The 27,826-nt window shown below is 41.4% G+C and overlaps 1 protein-coding gene across 1 annotated transcript in view; it reads left to right on the top strand.

Moving 5' to 3' along the window:
- Nucleotides 1-27,826, top strand: part of DNAJC13 (DnaJ heat shock protein family (Hsp40) member C13) — a 701,712-nt gene that overhangs the window by 225,739 nt on the left and 448,147 nt on the right. The window contains 6 exon segments of the mRNA XM_029587070.1: nt 4,716-4,823; nt 5,253-5,408; nt 6,844-6,900; nt 13,906-14,027; nt 19,124-19,199; nt 27,004-27,099. Of these exon segments, the coding sequence (XP_029442930.1) occupies nt 4,716-4,823; nt 5,253-5,408; nt 6,844-6,900; nt 13,906-14,027; nt 19,124-19,199; nt 27,004-27,099 (615 nt within the window).

Below are 27,826 nucleotides of genomic sequence, written 5' to 3'. Positions count from 1 at the left end.
TGATAATTTTGTTTTCCTTAGTGTAGACAGATGGACTCAGCTTCCTGCCTTCGGCTGCTGCATGAGTGTATCAATAGTCGTCCTGTGGGGCTCTGGATGCCAAGGGATTACAGCTAAATGTTCATCCAGTCCCTAGATTGGGGTACCTAGATTCTTACATGAGTTCAATGTTTCTTGTTGGTTGAGTACAGTGTTAGTTGTCTGTTTTTAATCAAGTTTTTTGCTAGTCTGTCCAGAGTTGATTTTGAAGAGAATATTGGCAGGCTGGGGTCACTGCAAGAGTTTATATACTGTGATGTCAGCTTGCTCTGTCTCCATCTGCTGGCAGGGGAGCATAGCCCACTGGTCCTGAGTCCATCTGTGTACACTAAGGAAAACAAAATTATCAGGTAAGTAATTTCTCCATTAAACATGCAGTTGCTCCTTTCTGTAATTATATATGCTGCTTTTTCCTAGCTACAGCTTGAGCTCCAGGGTGTGGTAATTAATGGGCAACCTGCAGGACCTGAATAGTGGAGCCCTGCTATGTGCACCACAAACATTACACACAGCAACTCCTCATCTTCTCCTTCCTAAGTCTCCTCCTTTGAGTCCTTCCATCCTCTGTTTTATCCCCAGGCTGTATGAGACAGAGTATGTACACTTGAGCAATGGATGTGACAGTGTGAATGTTGAGAGAAGCACAATGGAGGAGATCTGGTAGTTGCATGCAGCGGTCAAGGTAACTAACTAACCCCTAGATCCATCAGTAACGCAGTGATAATGCCCGTGCTAAGAAAATTGGCGTGTTATAGAAACATTTGGGAGTTACCGCACCACGCGGTAACGTACCGCTTCACATCAGTATTATCGCACTGTGCGGTAAGTTTACAGCGTGGTGCGTTAACTCCCAAATTTCTCTAAACACGCCCCTTTTTCTTAACCCTATTTTTCCCACATCACAGGCCCCTTCCCCACTCTCCTTCCACATCACAGATGTAGTTATTTGTGGTGTTAAAACTGTGCGATATCATGCATTATGGCTTCGCACTTTGCGAAGCCAGCCCACTTTTGTGGAAATCCCCCCCCCCCCCCCCCCCCAAACTCCTCCTCAATCCCTCTCCTTTAAAACATTTGCATCATGCCATGCATTATGGTGCTTATCGCATGCGTTAAGGCTATAACCAATTTTGAAGAATGATGTGGTAAGTTAGCTGCTCGCACCGCACAGACTTCTCCCTTCTCCTGCACTTGTCTATAGAGGGAGATGGAACATTGTTATGGGTTCAGGTGTGCCTCTGCTCCCTCTCTCCCTTGTTTTAAAATATGGAAGAGAAGTGCACATTTTAACTCTGATTTGTGCGTACAGTTTGTGTAAGTACATTTTTCAAACTCCTGCTTTGGAAGCTAATTTTTTTTTTTTTAGTGCATGTGTTAAACTGCACTGAGTTTCAGTACCCTATTTTACTGTATGGCTTACTACTCATTCTGATTTTCAGGATTCCCACAATGAATATGAATGCTTTTGTAAGCAAATACCCACAGGGGTACATTTTAAAAGACAGCGTGCGCGCGTACTTTATAAGATACGCGCGTATCTTATAAAATCCGGGGTCGGCGCGCGCAAGGGGGTGCACATTTGTGTAACTTGCGCGCGCCGAGCCCTGCGCGCGCTGCCCGTTCCCTCCCTTCCCCTACCTAACCCACCCTCCCGGCCCTATCTAGGACCCCCCCCCCTACCTTTATCAGAAAAGTTACTACTGCCTCCGGGCAGTAGTAACTTACGTGCGCCGGCGCGGCAGGCCCCGACACAGGCCACTGTGTTGGGGCACTCGGCCACGCCACCGGACCGCCCCTTTTTGCAAGCCCCGGGACTTATGCGAGCTGCCGAGCCTATGCAAAATAGGCTCGGCGCGCGCAGGGGGGTTTTAAAAGGGTTACGCGCGTACCTTATGCGTGTAACCCTTTTAAAAACTGGCCCACAGTGAATAGGCTCAAGATGTATCTTGAAAACTGGTTTGGCACTGAAATAAAATCTCCTCCATTTTGCAGTTCTTGCCAGTTATATGGTCCCAGTAGCCTTTGTTTTTTATAGCTACTCCAGATAGCAATGCCCCCTACACAATGCAGGATTGAAACTTTCATGCTAGTCCCTTTCAGGAAATAGCTATTAATAATCACTAATTATCAGTGGTTGGAGAGAAAGATACTATGTCCTAGCACTTTGTATTTACTGGCATGTTAAAAATTTTATTTTAAATAGATTTTTAATTTTTGAATCTTTGTTGCATTGATTTATGTTTAATCCTGTAAACCACCTATTAGCTGCATGTTTAAAATTTGGTTTGAGTAGGGGGCACTGCTGCTTTTAAAACACAAGGTTATGTGGCATTAAAAGTAAGATGCTTACTTTTTAATTACATATAAAGTGGTTCCAGGAACTCTGCTTCTTGTTCCAGTCCCTCCTGTCTTTCTCCCCTCTCCTATTTGAAGAAAAAGGAGGGAGAGGTGAAGTTGGAGTGGCACTGGACAAAGTATTCAGAATGTTTGATCCCTCAAAGATTTAAAAAATGAAACCAAAGATAATTTGAATATAATTTTTGCATGGAGTTAAAAAGAAATTCATCTTTATACAAAGGTTCTTACACATGTGTATGTGGCCAAGAATACACCTGCTACAGAGACTTAGATATATTTTGAAAGTCTGCACCCACTGGTGTCCCACAGCTGACAGAGGAGATTAATTTCTATTCAGAGGAACCTTGATGACTGGCACGATTGCTGACAAGTTTCAAACCTGTGCTAATTTAATCCCTTTTTTGTCTGTGTCCAATACTTGCGTGCACATCTTTCTGTTTGTTTAACATCATGACAAACTGCTGATGCTGAGGACATCTTCAGTATTCAGGAGCTCATATACTCTAAAAGTTAAGGACATCATTGAAATATAAAAAGGATTCTTGCACTGTATTTCAGTTCAAAACAAATATGACATTTCACAATACAGTTTGTAACTTATGTATTCACTTGATAAATAGATTTTGTACTTGGTAAATTTTGTATTTGTATGTAGTTTAATATTTAAAAAAACAATGTGAAAAAATTAACTATTTTTGTATAGTCAGCGATGTGACTCTTTATGCAAAATTTGCCACAGAATCTTGAAAAATCTGCCACAAGATACCAGGAGCTCTGAGTATAGGCAGCTGGCAGAAAGACTGCTTAAATAAAGATGGGGAAAGGTTTGGCAAATAACACTGCAAGAAACAGCCTACTACAGAGGAAGCATCTATATACTTCATCAAATTTAACCTGAGATGCTGGAGTTGCCATTGCTACTGATCTGTGCTTTATTTCCATGTCCAACTTTTTTCCCAACCCTTTTTTCCCCATTCTTTTTCCCTTTTTACATAAGATAGGGCTTCTCAAACCTGTCTTCAGGACTTACTAACTTTTTGGGTTTTCAGGATATTCATAATGAATATACATAAAATTCATTTTTATATTCTGGAACTCCAATGTAAGCAAATTTCTCATGCATGTTCATTATGGTTGGATCTGCAAGAATTAGGGCACTCTCTTGAGCCCTACCAGAACTCTCTTAGGCTAGGTTTATTAAACTGTAAACACACCCAGTGACTATGGTAATATTTCTCTTTATTATTGACATGTAAAAACATTTGACATCACCTTCCACCCCCCGCCCCCCGCACCACTTCCCCCTGTAATTAATTAATTTTGTCTAACTTTGTATAATATTATCTAATTCTTCTCTAATATGGTTTATCATATATAATCGCGTTTTAACTGTGATGCATGTTGGCACCACAGTAAAGTTAACCTACCTTTTAACTATTTATCTTTCTTCCACCTATCATTGTAATTTCCTTTCTCAGTTACATGTAAACCGACATGATGTTTTTTACGAATGCCGGTATATAAAAGTTATAAAATAAATAAATAAAATAATGTAAGGAGATTAGCAAGATCATATGGTAATCTTTCAGAAATTACAGAACCTTGTATCATTTTAGTTCATTAATAATCACTACTACTATATTAGTATTCAGTTGTTAATTTGATCATTGAATTTCTGGGTGGATTTACCTACAAAATTATGTATTCCCATACAAGGTAAAACTCTGATTTTAATCCAATAGTAAATCTATTATCTATTTTCTAGCAGTTTCTGTACCTTCATGAATAATTTCTGCTATATACACTCTTTGCTTCTCTAAACAAATTACTGTTGACAGTAAGCAACTTCTGTATGATCTATGCAGTGAGCTTTGCCTTGGAAAAAACACAAACATAGCCAGCTTTGTAAAATTTTACATATACTTAGCCTTAAAACTTGACAGATTGGGGGTCTGAGTACAGGTTTAAGAAGTATTGGTGGTATATCAAGTATAAATAAACATAAGAAGCCCTGCCCTATTAAGATTGTATGCACAAATATCACATTTCCCTATAGCATGGAAATACATATTTTCCATCCAAACTTCAGCTGCTGCACAGCAATGAAAGAAGGAATAATAAATACAGAATAAAACAGCAAAAGGGTTGAGAAGCCTTGTAAGGCATTCTGACATTGATGTGTATTAGCCATCCTCAGCATTGTTATTACCGTAAAGTATGGAGACTTGTTCACTTTTGTTATATTAGAATGTTCTTGAAAATTTATTTTTAACTACTCCTTTTCTAATCTTTTACTGAATGCTTTCTTTATTACTTAGCCCATGCATGATGATTATGACTTGAGACAAGAACAACTGAACAAAGCATCCCTTCTTTCTTCCAAAAAGTTTTTGGAGAACTTGCTAGAAAAATTTAACTCCCATGTGGTAAGTCGGATTTATATATTAAAAGATGGGGGAGAAAGTGTGTTGGTATGTATGCATATCTATATACAGATCTGTATAGATCTCTGCATATGTGTGTGAATATATATATAATATTTGATCTGCACAAGTATTATGTTTGAATTTTTAAATGCGTGCTTGTGTGAATCCTATTGGTACTGGTATACTAACTTAAAATATATTTCAAAATTAAATTGAAGTTGATAAAAATGTTTAGGATTAGTTTCTTATGTGCTGATTGGATATGAATGTCTGAAAACTAGCATTAATGATCATAAAATGTTAGATGTAGCCCCCAAACATCACTCTGTTAAAATCAGTCTGCAGGGTGAAAGGCTCACACTTGGAGGAAAAGGTTGAAAAATTCCTGCTATCATCTTTTATAGCTTTTTTTTTTTTTTTACTTTTCAGGATCATGGGACAGGTGCCCTTGTTATTAGTTCTCTTTTGGACTTCCTGACGTTTGCCCTTTGTGCTCCATACAGCGAGACAACTGAAGGACAGCAATTTGATATGTTGCTAGAAATGGTGGCTACTAACGGGAGAACTCTCTTCAAACTGTTTCAGGTGAGCTTCATATTTTTTGTCATATTTATATTAAATACTAAGTTGATAAAAAAAAATTACAGCTTGTTATAGGCATCTTAAAAATTTTGTTCATTTCATTTAATAAAATTTATCACTTAGCAAACCTAAGTAAAGTACAAAAAAAAATACTCAAATGTTTTCAAAACAAAAACATACAAATAGACAATAATGTACACAAAACAGTTTGCCTTCATTATAACAACTTCTGCAATAGTCCCAAATTTTTAAGTTTTTAAAGTGGAGGATTTATTGAAATAAAGAAGCCAGTTAATTCTGGTCAAGTGTCAATACGCTTACCCAAAGGTAGGCGTTAATTTCTGCCGGCACCGCTTTTCTGTACACCCTCCGACTTAATATCATGGCGATATTAAGTCGGAGGTTCCAAAAGTTAAAAATAATTAAAAATAATAAAAAAAACATTTTAAATCGGCCCGCGGCTTGAAAACCGGGCGCTCAATTTTGCCGGCGTCCGGTTTCCGCTGTCAGCGGGTTTGAGAACAGACGCCGGCAAAATTGAGCGTTGGCTGTCAAACTCGCTGACAGCGCCTCTTTTTACCGCAGGCCCTCATTTAAATACTGAATCGCGTGCACAGGAGAGTGGCGGGTGCTCGCCTGCTCTCCCGCAACTTCTACTGAATCGGCCCGTCAGTGTGCAGCAGAAGCTGCGAATGTTCCGACAGCCAAAATCTGCCCCTCTCTTCCCCACATCTTCACAAAGTGCAGCAGGTGTGGGGTTTGATTCTCAAGGATTGCAACCAGTCCTTCTCTTTCCCACCTCTGCTAAACATGTGGCAGTGCGGTTTGAGGTTTCTAATGGGTGCGAACAGCCCCTTTTTGTCCCCCCTCTTCCTAGTCTGCAGCAATGTGGGGTGAAGTTTTCCAGGGCCATATTAGGCCTTATTCTCATGCTCCTGGCCTGTGGCAGCAGCTCAACCAATCCCGGGTAGCAGCAGCCTGCTCATTTTCTCCCCAGCTAAGCTTTCTGGGCTCACTTCTAGAGGACCCCCTGGGATGATCTCACAGACCCTAGATTGGGAACACCTGCCCTAAAGGAAAGAATGACCAAAACGTACTGTAGTGTTGGGAGTTGGTGTCCAAACAGAAAGTTCTTCAATTTAGTTATTCTTTGCATCATTCGCGTTCAAACGACCCTCTTGTGTGACTGATTTACTGCTGTCTTTGGTAGGTGTCTCCAACTGAAATATTTCATGTCATTTTTGTTTTTGTTATTGTTTTAGCACATGCTAACATGATTTAATGCAAACTAAATCACTTTAGCACATGCTAAAAAAAAATTAATGTGCTAACTGAAACAAAACAAATGCCAGCAGATCTCTTTTGGAGGGGGGGCAAGTTTACTATACTGTGTGTTAGAAATTAGGTAAAAATATGTCCAAATGTTCTTGCCTTCTAGCATCCTTCCATGGCAATTGTAAAAGGAGCTGGTTTGGTTATGAAGGCGATAATTGAGGTGAGTGTCTCTATTAATTTTTATTAAAGGGAATTGGTTCATCCTGGGCATCAGTCTGAGAAATGACTGTTGGAACAATTTCTTCTTTCTGTGGGACTTGGAAGTTGAATGTAAGTAGTTCTGCTTTGAAACTTACGATTCAGAAGTTTTATTTATTTTACACTCTGTTGAGCATTTATGTGAAAAAGATAGATATACCTTGAAATGTCAGCCAGTGAGATTACCTAATTAATTTATTTGAAATTTATAACTTGGTCTTCCGAATAAATATTTGCCCACAGCTGCATGCAGAATAAATATTCGATGGTTTTTACTTTTATACAGGTGTTTCTGATACTGAAATAACATAACATCAGTGAGATTGTTACATTCCAGCTGCTTTGTTTATAATTTTTAAAGGTGACTTACAAACTTTTAAATATTAAGTAATATGAAATATTGAGAAGTGAGAAGTGAGATATCCTTTTGGTCAGTTTGAATCATGTAACTATATAGTAAACTTATTTTAATTCATAGTTGATTACATTTAAAATTGATTGGCTTTGATATCAGTATATTCAAAAATGGAAAATCCTATGTAGCAAAGCAGTTGTTTAACATAATGGTCAAAGTCCCATCACAGAACTCTCAATTTCTGCTCAGCAGCTATCTTTTAAAACCAATTTGTTGAGAAAGAGATCCAAAACCTTTTACAATTTTTTTTTCTTGTCTTTAGATTTATTCTCTTTTTTTTTTTAACCTAACTTTTGTGGCAGGGCTGGGCATTTGTATAAACTGCTGGATCACCTCTAACTTAAGTTTGCATTTTGGGGTTGTTTTTGTTTTGCATTTTAATATTAAACTGCAATATCCTAATAATTTGTCACACAAAAATCCTTTATATCAGTGCATGGAAAAAAAAAAGAGCCAAACCTATAACAATAAATATAAAATGATACTTCTTTATTGGACTAACTTAATATATTTCTCAATTAACTTTCAGGAGCTAATACTTCCATCAGGTTAAAAAAATTGTCAATGTAGTAAGAAATATAGTTAGTATAGTTAAAAGGTATCACCTTATATTTATTTATTTATTTATTTATAGTTTTTTATATACCGCCGCTCATCAAAGATATCACGTCGGTGTACAATGAACAGGAACTTACGCCGGAGCGTTATACATTTAACAGGGTTAAATAAACATTATACATATAACAAAAGTAAGAATATATATATTTGAACATAAAACAAGTAGAATCTTTTAAAACCGAACTATCATTTAGGTTTAACTGAGCTGAGTTAAACAGTACTGGAAAGTAAAGGGATATTAGGAAATTAGGTATGAGATTAGGGACAGGTTAGGAGGAGTTGGAATTATAAATTAGGGGTGATAAGAGAGGGAAGAAAGCGCTTCAGGTGCAGTTAAGAGCAAATGTATGGAATGGTATTTACAGTAAGGGCATAAAAAGGGGAAATTAGAGATAGTGTAGAGAAAGGGGGTGTTGGGTAAATAAGGCAGGGCATATAAAGGGAAGACATTTTTAGTTTGACCTTTATTTCTTTGCAATATGTAGACTAACATAACCATACTGCTTTAAATCTTTGAAAATATGAGATTGGAAAATATTTAACAATACAGTTAGGTGTGTGTGACACATCAAGCAAGAATAATTTAAAATACTGATAGATCAGAATGAGATGTTAAAACATTCAGATTCAACTGCTGAGAGCTTTCATTTTCCTTTGGAGATCTCACAAAACAAAAATTTTTTAGTGTCTACTGTGAAAAGAGCTAATAGTTTATTTGGCTTCAGATAAGTGGTTTAAATGTTAATTAGATATAATTACTGAGAAGGGCGACCAAAATTATAAATGGGATGGAACAGCTCCCCTATGAGGAAAGGCTAAAGAGGTTAGGACTGTTCAGCTTGGAGAAGAGACAGCTGAGGGGGGGATATGATAGAGGTCTTTAAGATCATGAGAGGTCTAGAATGGGTAAATGCGAAATGGTTATTTACTCTTTTGGATAATACAAAGACTAGGGGGCACTTCATGAAGTTAGCAAGTAGCTTATTTAAAACAAATTGGAGAAAACTGCTATTAATCAATAAGGATTAGTAGCTTGGGATCTATTTATTTAATATTTGGGTACTTGACAGTTACTTGACTTGCTTGGCCACTGTTGGACACAGGATACTAGACTTGATGGACCCTTGGTGTGACCCAGTGTGGTATATCTTATGTTCTTATATAAATGTATTATAGTTTTTATCATAAGAAATAGTGAAACGCAAACCCTTAAGGGCTGCTTTTCTGTTAGGAAAGATATGTAATCAAGGTCGTTTTTAATGTTAATATGGTTTGGTTGTGTTTATTTTTATTGTAATATATTTTAAAAGCATGATAAGCTATGACTTGGTGGTAAGATAATTCTTATCCACTTCCTGGTGTAAGGTCCAACACTGTAGTAAATTGTTTGCTCCCACACCTCCCAGCCCCCCCCTGCCCTGTCACTTACCCCTACCCCCCCTTCGCCCGACCCATCCCCACACCCTCTCCCCCCCCTAGCCATCCCTAGATCCTTGGGCCTCCTGGCCGCTACCATCTCCCCGAGTACACCTCTCTCTCTTTTGCACCTCCAGTTTCCCCTAAAATAAACTATATCCTAGTGAATACTGTCGCCTAATTAATGTAGCCGGTTTCCAACACTTCCGTAGGACTACTTAAGTTAATAGTACCTGTACATACTTCAACTGTACATAGTCTCCCTCTTTTATTTTATTTCTCTTTTATTTTATTTTATATTTGTTTCTGTTTTATACTTCATCTAGCTATGCCTTTTTCCCCTCCCGCTCCCCATCCCCCCTTTCCCATCCCCCCTACCCCTACCCTCCCTCCCTCCCCATGCCCTGCCCCCTGCCTATCCTCCCCCACCGCACCCTCCCCTTTCCTCCCCCCGTTATCATTGCTCCTTTGGTTCTCTTTGTATTCTGATTTTTGGTTCTGTTATTAATGTGTTATTGTTATATTGTTATATTATTTCACTGTATTTCCCGCCTGAGTTCTTTGTAAACCGGCATGATGTGCTCCACGAATGTCGGTAAATAAAAGTAAATAAATAAGTGTAAAGGTGTTCAGGTAGTGTTTATATGTGCCTTAATGGGTGGTTTTTCAAAAGAATTAGTGGGATTAATCTAGTGGCATAAATATCTCCCCTCGTTTAGTGATTAAATTTGTGCATACAAAATCATAGTGTAGATATTAGCCAGTTAGTAAAGGGGCAAGGTCAGAGGTGTTCACAGGGCAGGTTTACGATTTAGCCACTTACTGCATATTTTCAGCACTAACCAGTTAAATTTAACCCCACACATTTGGTTGCAAAAATAGTAGTCCTAAATTGACAGGTAAATTTTGGCAAATTTCCAGCTGCAAACCTAGCTGGTTAGGTTTGATTGAAAATTCAGCTAAAAATAACACAGGTATCTGGTTATTTTACCTGCACAGCAGGTTCTTGAAATTGAACTATTTTATACCAGTCTCCCCAAAACTTTTCAAGCCCAAGACACACCTACATTAATATTGTGTGCTACACTAAACTCCACTGAGCAAGCAGTGTGGACATAGAGATGACTCATATGATAAAAAAGAGCTAGGGAAGCACTGAAAGCTCCACAAATTTTAAAACAAAAAGAGAGGGGATGGAGATACACATGAACTTATCACATTGAACAGGTTCTGTCTCTATAGATGTCAGAATGATGCGGACAGCCTGCTTAATTACCTTGGCTGCTGCATGTGGCTGCCAGTGTTGCTTCACTGCTGCTCCCAACACTCAGTGAGTCATGTCCACTGTTCAGTGCATGCTGTCTTGTCTTGGGATAAGACAGCAGCTGGAAGGAGTCAAAGGAGGAAGCTCAAGAGAAGGAAGATGTGAAATGCATGTACTGCACAAAAGGGTTCAGCTATCCATGATCTCCATGCTGCCCATTAATTACCACTCTCTGGGGTAATGGTGTAGCTAATAAGAGGAGGCATGCATGATTGGACGTTCTCAGAGAGGGCAACCTTTGGTGTTTCAGGTTGCTGTTAGTGCTGAGAACAGAGTCCATGTGTTATTTAATTTATTTAAAATCATTTATATTCCGCCATCCCTGGACAAGTAATTCAGGGCTGGCCCGGATCTGAGCATCAGGCAGTAGTGACCTTTCTGTGGCACACTTGATAAGATCTGAAGGCACACTGGTTGAGAGAAACTGTTTTATATTATTGCAGCTGTGATACCAAACCTGTTTATAAATATCAGCCCTCAGATAGAAAAGTAATAAATTTAAAATAAAACCGAAATGGAATAGGACAGCTGATAAGGCACATAAGACCTATATAGTCTGTCCAGTTTTCTTTAGTTTACAATACCATAGACACCACTTTGATCTGTGACTAACCCTTCACTAGTTCACAACTAAGGGTCCTCTGTGCTTACCCTATGCTTTATTGAATTCTGTTGTTTTTTGCCTCCACTGAAAGACACTTCAACCTTTTGAAGCAATATTCCCTAATGATACTCATTTTTTAATCATATTTTCTTTTAGCCAGTGTCATAGTCAGGATTTCTAGAATGCACTTATCTGCATGCCTGTAGTGAATGCATTTTCTCAGTTAGCAGGCCTGGGGCCAGGGGAACAGTCAGAACCATCTTTGGCCTCTATCAGGTGTAGAAGACAGGACCTGGTAGGGATGAAAGGCCCAGTGGCAGAAGCATTATCCAGGTGCAGGGACGGAGAAGAGGAGAAATAAGTGATGGGGTGATAAGGAGTGTGAGGGCTGTGTTGGGAAGATAAAGCAAGAGCGAGAGGGCTGCGGGGTGGGATTTGCAGAGGACGTGAGTGAGAGTTGTGAGGGTGGAGAGTGAGAAGGGGGATTGAAGGATGTGGGAGGATTGCTGGTTGGAGTGAGGTGAAGAAGAGTGGGAGATATTCACTAACTATGTACTCCTACCATTTCCTCCCTGCAAAAATTATTGGTGGGGAGGGAAGAAGCAGGAGGTTGAGAGTATATTGCAAGTTTATTTTGGCCCTGGCAAGTAAATTCTGGAGGGATTTTACAATCCTTACTTAATAAACAGAATTATTCTATATAGTGTAAACACTGTTTAAATTCCTGACTTGGTTAGGGATCAGATTGATGGTCTGAATTACTTTAGTTAAACCATTCTACAGAAAACTGAAGAAATGAGAAGTGTTCAGAGTGGGGTGAGCAACCAAAGTGAAAAAGAAAAGAAAAAAGAACAGACTTGGATGCTGTAAGAAAGAAATTGTAAGATATCTGTTATAGAGTGCTTACTATTTAGACCAGGGCTTCCCAAACTTTTAACCAAAGTGACCCCATTTTAGCACTTGAAAATTCACAGGACCCCGGAAGACAACTGAAGCAAATTAGCTGAGGTGCTTCCCCCTTAGTCACTTCACTTTCACCTTCCTTGTACTTTAGCTGATCCCCCTTGCTTAACGCCTTCCTTCTCCAGGGGACCTGCTCTCTTAACCTCCCCTCCTCTAGTGGAACCTTACTCTTTACCTCTGACCTCTAGCTGATCCCAGCTTACATCCTCTAATTCCTCACCTCCTCAGCCCATTCCATCTTTCATCCCCTCCAGCTGATCCTCTCATCCCCAAGCCCTATTTATAATCCCCCAACTGATTCTGTCATCTCTGATCTACGTCCCATTCATGCTTCACTCATCCCCCATCCCTTCTCAACTCTGACTTGCCTCCTCCCCTTCATTCCTTCTCTCACCCCTATGCCCCAGTATGTTATGTGCTTCAATTGCTCTTTCATCATTACCCCTCTCACCCTCCACAGCTAATTCTTCTCCACCTGATCCACCCCTCAAACCTCTCCTGCATTTGATTGTTTATTCAAACACCTCCCCTCCAAACTCTCTAGGCCAAGGATCAGTGGCACCATTTTCCTTTGGACTCAGACCAAAAATGGATGATAACTGGTGAAAAGAGAGAGCAAGCTGATGACAAAAGCAACATTTTTCTTTGGGGTGGATGAGGAGAAAGAAGCCGTGGCAATCTCCACTGGCCAATGCATTTTCAGCCCTCCATTCCCCACTTAGCTGGACCCAAGTCAGACAGTGACCGGCAAGTAGGAGAAATTAGTAGTGGAAGTAAGCAGGGGTTTTGAGAATTAGTACAAGCTCATAGATACGGCGGTGGTCTTGATCCCTCCTTGTGCAGGGCTTCCTGGCACCACAGAATCTTATGCAAGGGCTGGGTAACTGTAGAGACTGAGAACATGCTGGGTCACAGGCCCCACACTGAATTTCACTACTAATGCTGCTGCTGTGAGCACCTGAAGAGGACTGCTGTTTGAGGTACTCATGACCCCAGCTGAAGGTTTTCTGACCCCAAACCCACAGTTTGGAAAGCCCTGATTTAGACATTGGGCATGATGAAGAGAGCCACCCATTGTGGTACTTGTAAATGTTAACTGAAAATAAGTGTGTACTTAGGACCTACAGTACCATCATGTAAAATTGGTTTGTGTATGTATATTAGATGATACAGCTGCATCTCTAGTAAGAAAAAGATGATTTATGGCTATGGAATGACTGAAGCTTGCTAAATTGTACATGGGTATACCATTTTTCACAGTTTATGCAAAGCAAAAAAGGATGGTGGAAACAATATTTCCCACCCTAAATTACAAGTCAAGTAAAAAGAAAAAAAAAAGTATCAAAAAATATAGATGCTGTTCAGAAAGCAATTCAAATAGTGGTATGCAAAGCTTTAATCATAGCAAATTGTATAAGAGGCTTAAAAAAAAATCAAATCAGAGACATACTCTGTTTTGCTGAAGCTGTGACAGGGGGAAGCCAAAATGTTGAGCCTCTGAACTTGTTAAGCTTCTTATATAACTACTCGATTTGCTTTCTGGACAGTACCTCTAATATATTTTTTGCTACCACAGTTTATGTAAAAACATATTGAAATCTATAAACTTTCATCTTCTTTCCTCAAGGAAGCAGATAAAGAAATAGCTACAAAAATGCAAGACCTTGCTCTTAGTGAAGGTGCCTTACCTCGTCACTTGCATACTGCTATGTTTACAATAAGTACAGATCAAAGAATGCTCACAAATAGGTAAGTCCACTTTTATTTGCTAAAATTGCTTGTTTCCACATTTATTAAAATTGTAGCACTGCTGGTGTTAATTCATTTGCCATTTAGAATAAAAAAGAAAAAGTCGTGCTTGCACCCCACTCCTTCAATCCCAATCTCATCTAAATCAATGTAAAGTGTTGTGGAGGTTGGCTTCCGTCACCATCCCTTCCCCATTTGGAATCATAACTTCCAATCTGGCTTCCCTCAAGATCCCTCACAGTCTCAGCTGACTGCCCGGATCACCCATCCCCTCAATAACAAAATCATACCCCTTCCGGGAGCGAGGTCTAAATTTACTACTGCTGTCAGAAGCAGGCTGGAAGTGTAAACCTCCTGCAGTTTATGCTTCCAGCACTAGAAGAGTGAGCCATGGTGACTTTCTCTTCTAGCACTGGAAGTGTAAACTGAAGGTAGTGTATGCGTGCAGCCTGCTTCTGACAGAAGCAGTGCTGGATCGCTAGGAGCAGGTAAACTTAGACCTCGCTCCCGGCAGGGCTGTGATTTTGGAATTATGGGAGTTGCAGCCATCCAAATGAGACTGCAGTAAGTCTGAGGGATCCTGGCAGAAACCAGATTGCAAACAAGGGAAGATGTGGTGGGGGGTGGCCCCGACCTCTGCAGCACTTTACATTGATTTTAGAACAGGGTGGGGAGTGTAAGGCCAGACAGAGCCATCTATTAAAATAGGTTGGGGAAGGGAGGATACTCAGGCCACAGGCCCTCTTTTTTTCTTTTTTTTAAAATTTTTTACAGGGCTACTTAGCTGGACATCTCGTGAAAAAATCAATTCAAAGAGTAAGGCTGGGTAACTTTAGACCTGCTCTGAAACAGTTCTAAAGTTATCTGGCTAACTTAGCCAGATACATTTGAAAATCTAAATGGCTAAACTGTTTTGAATATTGACCTCTGCATTCTTTTCTTTTCAGTTTGAAAATTGCTGTGGCAACAAAGTAGCTGTAGCCTTCACCTGTTTTTTCTGTGGATATTTTTTATATGGAAATAGCATGCGTAGATTTGAAAATGTAATCTCTGTGCATTATTTTTCTCTCCCAACTTAAAACACACTCCCAGAAAATCTGTACTGTGGATAAAAGTACATGCATTATCAAACCCCCTCACATAATTCTAATTAGTTAAAGGATGGGAAATCTTCAGATAGTCCTTTTATCTAGCTAAATCACTTTTGAAAATTGTCTAGATATAAAGTTTGGAAGTCTATCTTACGCCTAATGATAAAGAGAATTACCGGACATATGGATAAACATAGCTAGCAGGGATTCAGCAAAGGGAAATTGTATCTTACTAATATATAGACTACTTTTAATAGCAAGTTGGCCTGGTGACTTAATGACACTGCTGAGCACTGCCACACAAGGTTCCTGATTGGACCTTTGGCACCCTAGTTTGGCTATGTTGGGGATATTATGAAGAAAAGATCGCACACTGTTTTTAGTTGAGCTGCAAAAGAGAGGAGGAATAACTGGGCCAAGAAATAGAAAATAATTCTTTGAAGGTGTCAGTAGGTCAGTGGATGAGGGTGAGCCAATCAATATAATGTATCTGGATTTTCAAAACACATTCTTCATAACACATTTCTGAGGGACTTATCAAGTCATAGGATAGGAAGTAATTGCCCTAATATGAACTGGTAATTGGTTATAGGATAGGAAATAGAGTTGGACTAAATAGTTTTCTTTATGGAAAGTGATAAATAGCAGAAAACTCCAAGCATCTCTACTGGGACTGGTGTTTAACTTACAAATTAATGATTTGGAAAAAGGAGTAATGAGTGAGTTAATTAGTTAAAACACAAGCAAGCTGAAGAATTGCAAGATGACCTTTTGAGTCTGGACACCTAGAAGTTAAGTGACAGATGACAATTAATATGGACAAGGACAAAGTTACACACATAGGAAAAGGTAATCTAAACTATATGCATACAATGCTGAGTTCCACTTTAGGAGTTACCATTTAGGAAAAGGACTGTGAAATAATTGTGGATAATATATTAAATTCATGGATCAGTGTGCCGTTGTGGTCAATAAAGCAAATAAAATGTTAGTTATTCAGAAGAGAATAAAACTCAGAATATCATGTCTTTCTATAGATCTGTAATGTGACCACCCCTTTGGTATTATGTACAATTCTCATCTTATTTAAAAAAAACAAACAAATTTTGGAACTAGAAAAGATACAGAGAATGCAAGAGAAATGATAAAGGTAATGGAACAGCAGAAAGGTTTAAAAAAGTAGACTCTTCTGCTTGAAAAAGAGACTGCTGAGAGGAGATATGGTAAGGTTTTTAAAATCATGAGATTTGGAACAAGTAAAGAGGACATGATTAGTTATCCTTTCAAATATTGCTAGCATCAGGGGACCCTTCAAGAAACGGGTAGCAGATTTAAAATTTTTTGAGAGTTTTTTTCAGTCAATATATGATCAACGAAGTCAATACACAATTAAGGCAGTGATCCTATAGCTAAGACTTGCTCTCCAGGTGATACTTTATCCTTTCACCCAGAGGATGTTTCCCCAGGGGGTCCATGACTTAGGACAGAGCTTTCCAAACTTTTCATGTTGGTGACACACTTTTTAGACAAACATAATTTCACGACACAGTAATTCAGTCTACTAGCAAACCAGAGGTTAAAGGTTAAACGAACGAAACGTATTTTGACAATTTATGTATGTTTCCTTAAATATATACATAATAAAATGATTTACGACACAACCTATCTCATGAAAACCTTTCATTTATATTAAAAATATATAATATTCCAAGATTAATGTTATTGTTATAATTTGAGTAACAATTGTAGGTTTTCCTATCCCCTCTGGGGATAGGAAAATACCTACAGTACCTGAATGTAAACCGGGGTGATATCTTGATTGAGATCAAATGTCTGTGTATAAAAAAAAAATTAATAAAAAATAATAATAATAATAAAACAAATTGTCTGGCCTCCACACACTAATATCTGCCCCCCCCTCCAGCACAATGCTGTCCCCCAAACACTCATCTCTCTCCCCCCCCCAAGCACATATCTGGCCCCCACACACTCATATCCCCCCCCCCAGCACATGTCTGTCCCCCACACTCATGTACCTCTTCTTTTGATTGTTGCCAATGTTTCATGGAAAAAAAGCACTATTTTCCAAAAAAACAAGCCCAAGCACATGTCTGTCCCCCACACTCATGTACCTCTTCTTTTTGATTGTTGCCAATGTTTCATGGAAAAAAAGCACTATTTTCCAAAAAAACAAGCCCAAGCACATGTCTGTCCCCCACACTCATGTACCTCTTCTTTTTTATTGTTGCCAGTTAAGTGCTTCACTCCCTTCAGGGTTCAAGCCTGCCGTGGTGCATAACACCTTCCATGATCACCTGACACTGTTGCTTGCAGTCAGTACTCCTCGTGGCCAGGCCTCATCGGCAGCAGCAGCCAATGACAGGGACAGCTGGGCTCAGGTTCCACCCACCAAGTCCAAAAAATCCACGATTGACAGCAAAAATTGCCCAATAATAAGCAACCCACGAACTGGAAAAAAAAAGTGAATCGCTAGAAAAAAAAGCCCAAACTCGCATTGGAGTTGACCGGGCTTGCGCGACACACCTGCACATTGCAGGTGACACACTAACGTGTCACGGCGCACAGTTTGGAAAGCTCTGACTTAGGAGGAAGGTTAGGACAGCCAGTGTAGTGGTTGGTTCAATCATTAGGAAAGCAGGGTGGCTGATGGGCATAGTAACTTACTTGCCTGAAGATAGCAGCCTTAATGCACCACTTAGATAAGGTTTTAGAGAGTGCTGAGGAAAAGCCAGCAGTCCTGGTACATGTGGGTACCAATGACAAAGGAAGGGGCAGGAGGGAGCATCTGGAGGCAAAATTTAGGCTGTTAGGTAGGAAATTGAAATCCAGAGCCTTCAGGATTTCATTCTCAGAAGTGCTTCCCATTTCATGCACAGGATTCCAAAGGCAGGCCAAGCTCGAGTCTCAATGCAAGGATGAGGCAGTATTGCAGGGAAGATTTGTTAGGGCCTGGGGAACATTCTGGGGAAGGGGTAGTGTATTCTAATGGGATGGGCCTCATCTTTACCAAAATGGAATCAGGCTGCTAGCACTAACCTTTAAAAAGGAGATAGAGGAGCATTTAAACTAGATGGGTTTAAAAAAAGGGGAGTGGTGTGTGTGAGAGAAAAGGTAGGTAAGACAAAAGGGTGAGAGGGAGATGGAGGGTGTTTGCATATGGGAGAAGATCCATGCCAGAGTTAAGGGTGTATGAGATGGCAAGGTGATGTGTGAGAGAGAAGTTGAACAGGGGTGGTGAAGGTTGCATATGTATGAGGGTAGCAGGCAGGGGGTAGAGTGTGTGAGGGGATCTGTACTGGGTGAGGAGGGGTAGTGAAAGAGATGCCCCCTCCCAGTTCTTCCTTTATTCCTATTCCCTCCTCCTATCCACCTCATTTCCATTCCCCTCCCCCATGCTTCCTTTCCTTCAGCCTTAATTTTTTCATCTCTGATACATCTCCTGTTCTTCTCATCTTCCTTCCCATCTTTCCTTTCCCTGTCTTTTCTTGTCTCTTCCCCATCCCTCTGCCAATCCCATTTCCTTCCTCTTCTCCCTGCCCAAATATTTTTTAAAAGCCCAAATTAAATCACCCGGATATGAGATTGGGAAATGACTTTTTTATAAAGTAAAATGCACATTCTTTATTATGCAGATGTATGCACATTTATTCAGATTTGCTATACAAGTTCAGAAGCTTTGCTGCAAAATTTTCTGTCCCTTGCCACAGAATCTACCTATGAACTGTTGTAGGAAATTAGGGGCGCTGTTACACTGATGTAAGTTGGTAAATAAATTATGGCAGTTTAACTCTCTGCTATCAAGTAATTGTAATTCCTTTCAGGATATAACATGTTCTTTTATTACATATTCTCATGTATTCAGTTTTAACTGAAAAGAAATATAAAATTAAAAGGCATTTTGAGATTTTAATTTGAAATATTCATGTTTGGTTTTCACCAGCTAAACAGTAAATATTTCTCAGTGCCTTTTTTCTTATCTTTCAGACAGCTTAGTAGACATTTAGTCGGCCTTTGGACAGCAGAAAATACAACTGCAACAAATTTACTAAAACGTATTTTGGTAAGTGGAGAATTGACAAGTGAAAATCTTCTACACTGCATGTTTTATTCATGTATTATATCAAATAGCAGTATGTTTATTTGGTATGAGTTTTTTTGATCTGACATGCTTGATGCCAATCTTTTACCTTCCTTTAAAATGGCATACAGAGTTGCATATTGACTGTTCTGTTAGGACAGGTCATCTAGAGGTATTTGGACACTTTGTTTATTTTTATGTACTCCTTTGCCCGAATAGAGCAATTTTCAGAATGGCCTGTGGGTCATTGCATTAGGGGGTGGATTAGCGCCTATTTATCCCGCGTCTGACTGTGGGTTATACATTGGCCCCTAAGTACTTGTGTACTTAGGGGCCAATGTATAACCCACAGTCAGACGCGGGATAAATAGGCGCTAATCCACCCCCTAATGCAATAGGGGAATTAGCGCCTATTTAACGTGCGTCCGACGTGGAGTGAATGAGATAGCGCTCATCACATGCAAATGCATGTGAATGAGCCTATTACTCATTCACTCCACATGCAAGAAGATAAATGTGCGTCTCAGACACACATTTATCGCTCAGATATTAACGCCTGTCTGGAGCTCCTGCTTTCCGCGAAGATTATTGCATCAGCCCCTTAGTATTTATCTGTATTTGCACATGGTTTGAAGTAGCTTTAGATCTAGTTGTCAGTGAAGCAGGATCTAATGCAAGGGGTGTATCTTTGCTATTGATTAGCAATAGTGATCATAATGCAATCAAATTTGACATAACAGCAGGGAGAATAACAAAATACTGTAGATTATGATAAAATGAAATTAGATGGGAACTAAAAGCAGTTGTGAGTGTTGTCTGCATGAGAAGGCGGAGGTTATTTAAAAATACCATTTTAAAAGCCCAGATAAAAAGTATTCCACAAGAAGATAAGCTCAAAAGAAGACCAAAGAATTGCTCACATGGCTAAATGGGGTTGTAACAGCTAAGCCAAAAAGGCATCCTTTAAAAAAATGGAAAACCAGGGACTGGCCCAGTGGCTCAATGACAGTACTTGTGTGCTGCCATGCAAAGTCCCTGCTTTGATTTTCAGATTGAGTGCCCTGCACTTTAGATCAGCTGGGGCTGAGGGTGCTACAGAGGCAATATTCATGACCTCTGGGAAAGGAAGGAGTCATGGTTTTGTTTTGTTTTTTGTGGTTTTTTGTTTGTTTTTTTTAAGGGTGATACCTGGACTGGATTTAGACCCTGTGATGAAACATTCTGGTTCAGACTGGGTGATTGCGAAGGCAAGAATCCCATTGAGCTAGAAGAAAAAAGGAGAAAAGAAGAAATTCTGTGCCATAAAAAAAAAAGTTAAGCTGGTCCTAATGAAAATAGGAAAGAGAATTAGCACTGAAAAGTTAAGATGTAACAAGTTAACGAGGCAGACCAAACAATTTGTGAAGAGCCTTGTTAGAGACAAAAATTGTTTTTTTTTCCTAGTGTGTAGACAAATGGACTCAGAACCAGTGGGTTTATGCTTCCCTGCCAGTAAATGGAGACGGAGCAAGCTGATGTCACAGCATATATAACCCTGCAGTGACCCAGCCTGTCAGTTTTCTCCGTCTCCAGCAGATGGTGGCCGTACATCTCCCTATGGGGATTGCTTTGAGCTTTTTGAAAGGAGAAATTTGAAATTCTAAATTCAGGAAAAGAAAGCCCCACTCTCCTGTGGTGATACCTAAAGGTCCCTCCCACAGTTGAGAATTCCTGAGGCGATTTCTGTGGTCCCTCAGAGGTGTGCCTTGGTCCAGTAGCTGGTTTCCTGGCATGGTCTTAGTTGCTAGTTCAGCTGAAAGGCAGCGGGTACAGGAGGCAGAGCGGCGATGACAGCAGATGCCCTCTCCTCCTGTAGCTGGAGACCATCTCTGAACTCAGCCAATAAGCGCTGAGCTCAGGTAAGGTTTAAAAAAAAAAGAAAAATGTACCTGAATCAGACAGAGGGGTTTCAGGACTTCCTCTGGTCTCCATTCTTGGCACTCCATGCTGTTGTTTGGTCCTGCTCCTATTGTTTTTAGGGAATTGGGTTGAGCGGCCCCCAGTGTGCTAGGTCCCACACTTAGACTATTTTTTTGCATGCTGCGTGGAAGGACGCGGCAGATGTTTTTGCATGCTCTTGTGCATATTCTGCTACCCTCTATAGGCTGTTGGTGTGTGCACTGTGTTGGCTTGCGCACATGTGCGCTTCGATTTTTGGGCATGCTTTTTATCGGCACAAACTTTTTTACATACTTTAACTTGACACGCAAGTTGTGTGTGCACCTTTCCGTGCTTATTTTTTGGGCGCATTTCATTTTTGAGTGCAAGCATGTTGCAGTTCTTTCATAGAGATGAACTGCTGGCCCTGATTTCCCAGACCTTGAAACAACTGGATGCTCCTGTTTCGTTACTATGTCAGAGCCGAGGAAGAATGCCATTTTGGTTTTCTTACTTAAAGCCTCTTGGTTTTTCTTTTTCCCGGTGATGGATGCTATCCAGGAATTGATTGATCTGGAATGGGATACCCCAGAGGCAAATTTTAAAGAGGGTTGGACATTGAAAGACCTGTACCCCCTGGATCTGGCTGAGAGAGAATGTTTGCGTTTTCCCAAAGTGGATGCTCTGGTATGTGCTGTGTCTAAGCAGATGACTATCCCTGTGGAATGAGAAGAGACATTGAAGGATGTACATGATAGAAGGATTGAGGCTATTCTTAAGCAAGCCTTTGAGGCAATTCGATGAATTTACAGATTGCCTCCTGTTGTACCCTAGTGGCAAGATCATATCTGCTTCTCTCAGGAGGTTGAGTCTGGAGGGAATTCCAGAGCAGTTATCGATCCTGCTGCCACCTTTTTAGCAGATGCAGGCTGTGATTTGGTCCAGACTTCAGCCAGAGGAGTGGCTTCAGTGAAAGCGGCCAGGTGTCAAGCCTGGTTGCGAAATTGGTCAGCTGGTACAGCTTCCAAAGCCAATCTTACCAAGATGCTCTTTAAAGGCTTGTTCTTCTTTGAGAGCGAGTTGAAGAAACTGGCCAGAAAGTGGGGTGAGTCTCTAGTGCCTCGGTTGCTGGAGGATGAGAAACAGTTACAGCGCCACTTTGGTATGAGGGGTTGTTTCCGGGGGTCCTGGCGTTTTCATCCCTATGGAGAGACTACCTTTCAGCAGACTCAACTTTTGGTAGATCTCATATCTTTCATCCCCGGCAGCCCAAGGGAGGAATGAACTCAGGTGAACAAGCTTCCCACTGAAGATTTGGTAGCACACCTTCCAAAGCAGGAAATAGGGGGACGTCTCTCTCTCTCTTTTATAAGAGGTGGTTCAAGATCACATCAGACCAATGGGTCCTGGAGGTGATATGCGAAGGGCATGCACTGGAATTTCGCAGTATTCCTCGAGATGTGTTCATGGTATCACCTTGCCACTCCCCGCAGAAGAAGCAGGCAGTGGAGTTCACACTTCAAAGGCTTTTTAGGCTGAGAGCTGTGCTTCTGGTGCCCATGTCTCAAAGTATGGGATGATATTCCATTTATTTTTTTTTGTGCCCAAGCAGGAGGGCTCCTTTTGTTCCATCTTGGTTCTCAAGAGGGTCAACCGTCATTTGAAGGTGACTTATTTTCAAATGGAAACCTTACGCTCTGTAATAACTGTTCAGTCAGGGGAATTTCGGACCTCCTTGGATCTGTCAGAGTTTTATCTTCATATTTCCATTCCATTGGAACACCAATGCTTTCTGCGCTTTGCGATTTTGGGGCACCATTATCAGTTTCAGGCGCTGCCTTTTGTTCTAGTCACCACTCAGAACATTTTCCAAGATTATGTTGCTGGTAGTGGTGGCCTGGCGAAAAGAAGGATTTTCCTAGGTCAAGCAGGATGGTAGTCCTCACAGATGGGTGACATCATCAGATGGAGCCCAGCACAGAAAACTTGCCAAAGTTTCTAGAAACTTTGACTAGCACACTGAGCATGCCCATCATGCCACTGTCTACGCGGCCATGCGGGGTCCCTCTTTAGTCTCGTTTTTTCCATGAAACAGTCGCCTCGCGGTTCTCGGAGCTCTCTCCCAGAGCTTTTAAAAATGTTCACTTCATCAAGGATTTCTCCTCAGTTTTTACTCCGTACAGGTCCCTCTTCACGGTTGGTTTCCCTGGCGTCTCTGTAGGTGTTTCTCTCGTTCTTGTGGTCGATCCCCAAGCCTATTGCCAATTTCATGGTGTCTCCAGTTTTCATAAGTGCCCCCAGTGCCCGTGGACCATGTCTCTCTCAGATCCCCATGAAGTTTGTATCTTCTGCCTGGGGACTTCCCATGACATCTGCGGGTGCCCAGATGACCCCCAAGGGTCGTCGTTCCCAGCTGGACAAGATGGAGCAGCATTTTGGTGCCAAAAAGTCGGCTCCATCGACTCCGGCATTGGAGACTTTGACCCCTTCATCTTCCGTGTTCTCATAGCTGGATTTTCAGATGGAGTTGGACCCCACAGGGTGCAACAGGCAGTGCGCCTAGCCCTGCGGATCATTGAACCGCCCCCCATGCTGGCGTCGGAGCCAGCGCCTGCACAGCTAGCGCCCCTGCTGGAGCATCTCGACAACCTGTTGGGCATTCTACCGACATAACCGGTGACCAGGGCTCCTTCGATTCCCCATCAGTCACCGAGGTCCCCCTCCAGAGCAATACCGATTATTGGATTCTCAGAGGAGGAAAATAAGCAACCACGCCAGAGGCCCTCGAAGGGACTGCACTCCTCAAGCCCATTCCCGGGCCATCAGGATTCCCAGGGCTATTGTTCCCTCGGGGCCGTCAGTGCCTCCGGCACCATTGATGCCTTTGTGGCCTTCGGCACTGAGGTTGCCCAGAACACCCCTCGATGCCACTACTGAGGGAAATGGGCGCTGGCCTCCCTCACCATTCTCCTGGTGATGTCAGTGAGGAGGACGCACCATATGATCCCCAGGGGGATGATTCATCGGAGTCCTCTTCTGAGGACTGGCGACTTTCCATCTGAGCCTTCTACACCGGATCAGGTCCACGTGCTTTACCATCCTGGTTTTGGAGTCACTAGGGTTCGTCATCAACTATCTGAAGTCCATCTCAGCCTGTCACTTCAATTGGTCTCCCTAGGAGCTCTGCTAGATTGGCTTAGGTTAAGTCCTTCCTGCCTTGTCAAAGGGTCATCACTCTAATGACTATTGTGGCAGAGATTGAGTCATCAGGTGTCAGCCTGACACGTGTTGAGGTTGTTGGGCCATATGGCCGCAACAGTCTGCGTCACCTCCTTGGCATAATTGTACATGTGCAAAGTCCAGTGGACTCCGAGGTCACAGTGGCGCCAGGCCACGCAGACCCTCCAGGATCACATCCGAGTCACCTTGTCCCTCTGGGATTCTGTCATGGTGGTACTTTTCAAATCTGGAACAGGTGATCTCTTTCCAAAGTCATCCTATCCAAATTGTCCTAACCACGGATGCGTCCCATCCTGGGCTGGGGAGCTCATATTGATGGGCTCAGCAACCAGGGTCTCTGGGCTGCCCAGGAACGCTGTTGCCAAATCAATTTCTTGGAGCTCTGGGCGATCCGGTACACTCTATGGGCTTTCAGAGATTGGCTGTCCAACAAAGTTGTCCTGATTTCAAAGCGACAACCAAGTGGCGATGTGGTATGTCAACAAGCAGGGAGGTATGAGGTTGTAACTCCTGTGTCTGGAAGCAGTTCAGATCTGCTCAGGGCTATGTACCTGGCTGGAAAAGAGAAGGTGTTGGTGGACAGACTGAGTTGTGCCTTCAGACCCCACAAGTGGTCTCTGGACCAGGGGGTTGCGAATCAGATATTCTGCCTCTGGGGAAACCCGGACATGGATCTCTTTGCGTCCCCTTGCAACAAAAAGGTGCCTCAGTTCTGCTTCCTGTACAGGTCAGATGGTAAACCAGGTTCAGATGCCCTCGCCTGACATTGTACGCCTATCCTACAATTCTCTTAGTGGAGAAGACTCTGTTGAAGGTTTGCGAGGACAAGGGAATTATGATCCTCAATGCCCCTTATTGGCCGAGAATGGTCTGGTTTCCACTCCTGTGGGAGTTGTCTATTCAAAGGCCAATCAGTCTGGGGATTTCCCCAGATCTCATTACACAAGATCATGGCAGGTTGTGACATTCCAACCTCCAGGCCCTGTCACTCACAGCCTGGATGTTGAGAGGTTAGTTTTGCAACCACTTGATCTTTCAGAAGATGTGTCTCAGGTCCTTGTGGCTTCTAGAAAGTCCTATGGACTGAAGTGGAGGAGGTTTTCTGTGTGGTGTGAGCAGAAGGCCCCTAGATTCGTTCTCCTGCCCTCCACAAAAACTGCTTGATTACTTTCTACACCTATCAGAAACTGGCTTGAAAACCACCTCTGTTAGTTAATCTGAGTGCAATTGGTTTAGATGGTACGTCTATCTCTGCACAGCCTATAGTTGTACGTTTCATGTGGGGCCTGCTTCTATTGAAGCCTCCCCTAAAGCCTGTCGTTCTGTCTTGGGACCTCAAAGTGGTGTTAGTTCAGCTAATAACTCCTTTTGAGCTGCTGTGCATCTGTGATCTGAAATACCTGACCTGGAAAGTTTTATATTTTTGGTGGCAGTCACCTCCGTATGTAGGTTCAGCGAGCTCCAGGTCTTAGTGACTTATTCATCTTACCTTGTTTTTTATTATGACTGTGGTCTTGCGCACACTCTCTAAATTCTTGCCTAAAGTGGTGACTGACTTCATCTTAACCAGTCCATTGTCCTTCTAGCATTCTTTCCCAGGCCCCATTTGCACAGAGGCGAACATACCTTGCCCAGTTTGGACTACAAATGAGCCTTAGCCGCCTATCTGGAGAGGACAGAAACCCAGAGACAGTCCATCACGCTTTTTGTTTCTTTTGATAGAAATAGGTTGGGCATTACCATTGCCAAACTGACATTATCGAATTGGCTAGCATATTGCATCTCCTTCTGTTATGCCCAGGCAGGCTGTATCTTGGGGGTCATGTTAAGGTTCATTCTGTCCGAATCATGGCAGAGTCTGTGACCCACTTGAAAGCTGTTGCCGTGGAGGAGATCTGCAAACTGCGATGTGGAGTTTCCTTCACAGATTCACATTTCACTATTGCTTGGATAGGGATGGCCAGTGCACTAGTAGGTTTGGCCATTCTGTCATTCAGAATCCGTTTCAGGTGTAGAACCTAACTCTCTCCCGCCTAAGACCTTTTGTTTGAGTTCAGACTGCCTCCCCCCTCTTCTTACCAACAACACCATTGTTGTGCCCGTTGATACCTGGTTTTGTGTTTGTTGACCCCCTTTTATGTTGGGTGACAGCCTGTAGCTAGGGATTCAGCCATGTGTGAGGACCCTACCATCCTGCTTGTCCTCTGAGAAAGGAGAATTGCTTACCTATATTACAGGTGTTCTCAGAGGACAGCAGGATGGTAGTCCTCACGAAACCCCCTGCCACCCTGTGGAGTTGGGTTTTTCCTATGTTTTAATTTGTCTCATTCTGTGTTAGAAAATTGAATAGGGTCTCCACGGGGATACGTTGCATAGGGCATGCTGGGTATGTCCAATGTAGTAGGTCAAAGTTCTAGAAACTTTGACATAAGTTTTCCGTGTCAGGACTCCATCTGATGATGTAACCCATGCATGAGGAATAACATTCTGCTGTCCTCAGAGAGCACCTGTTAAAGGTAAGCAACTCTGCTATACTGTTCTTAGGATATTATAATATCGTTTTGTTCTCAAAAGAAAATTCCAGAAGATGTGTAGCACTTGAACTTACTAAGCTCCTTTTTCATTTTAGCCTTCCGGTTTGCTGGCATACCTGGATAGCACAGATTCAGTCCCTGAGAAAGATGTTGACCGAATGCATGTGAGGGATAATCTGAAAATTGCAGCTGTAAGTAAAATAAAAAATAAATACCTATGTTGAATTACTTTTGGAGTTTGACCATAATATATAACTTTTCAGAGAGAGAACAAAATTCACTTTTGTTTTCCTTTTCAGATTGAACTTCTGTGTTTTGTCAAACAGTACAGGGAGTTTGTCAGGTTTGCTCAGAAAATAAGATTTTCTACCTTTGTGTTTTTGTATTAATCTATTAGTCTTTTCTTTGAAGACAAGCGGGCTTACCATCTCACACAAGTATGTCACATGACTGCATGGTGCCAAGCAAAATGAAATTCCAGAGCTTTCGGGAAAAGTTGAAATATTTTCTATGTTTACCTAGGATTGTCTGCATTGTGTCAGCTCAACAGCTTATAATCATTCCTTGTACTTGCCCTCAAAACCCAATGGTTAGAAAAGAACGGAGAAATGTATTTATTTATTTATTTAAAACTTTTATATATCGACATTCATTTGCATTTCACATCAGTTTACAAAGAACAGTAAATTTAACTTTGGAAAGGAAAGTAAAAATTACATGTAACAAGGAGATAAAGAAACAAGATGGGTATGAAGGGGAGAAAAAAAGGAGGGTCAGGAAATTAGAACTGCACATTCAGTACAGTTGAATGAGGTTTTATGAAGTGCATAGCTGTTGTCATGGCTTATTTTACAAGATGGGGGTTCATGTGTTTTCTGCCTGGATGATTAGCTGATCAAGAACACATCTCAGTTGGAT

Source organism: Rhinatrema bivittatum, chromosome 2 (assembly GCF_901001135.1).
Source record: "Rhinatrema bivittatum chromosome 2, aRhiBiv1.1, whole genome shotgun sequence".
Taxonomy (NCBI): Eukaryota; Metazoa; Chordata; class Amphibia; order Gymnophiona; family Rhinatrematidae; genus Rhinatrema; species Rhinatrema bivittatum.
The sequence above is the reverse complement of the archived record's forward strand: the minus strand, read 5'-3'. Positions and strand labels throughout refer to the sequence as shown.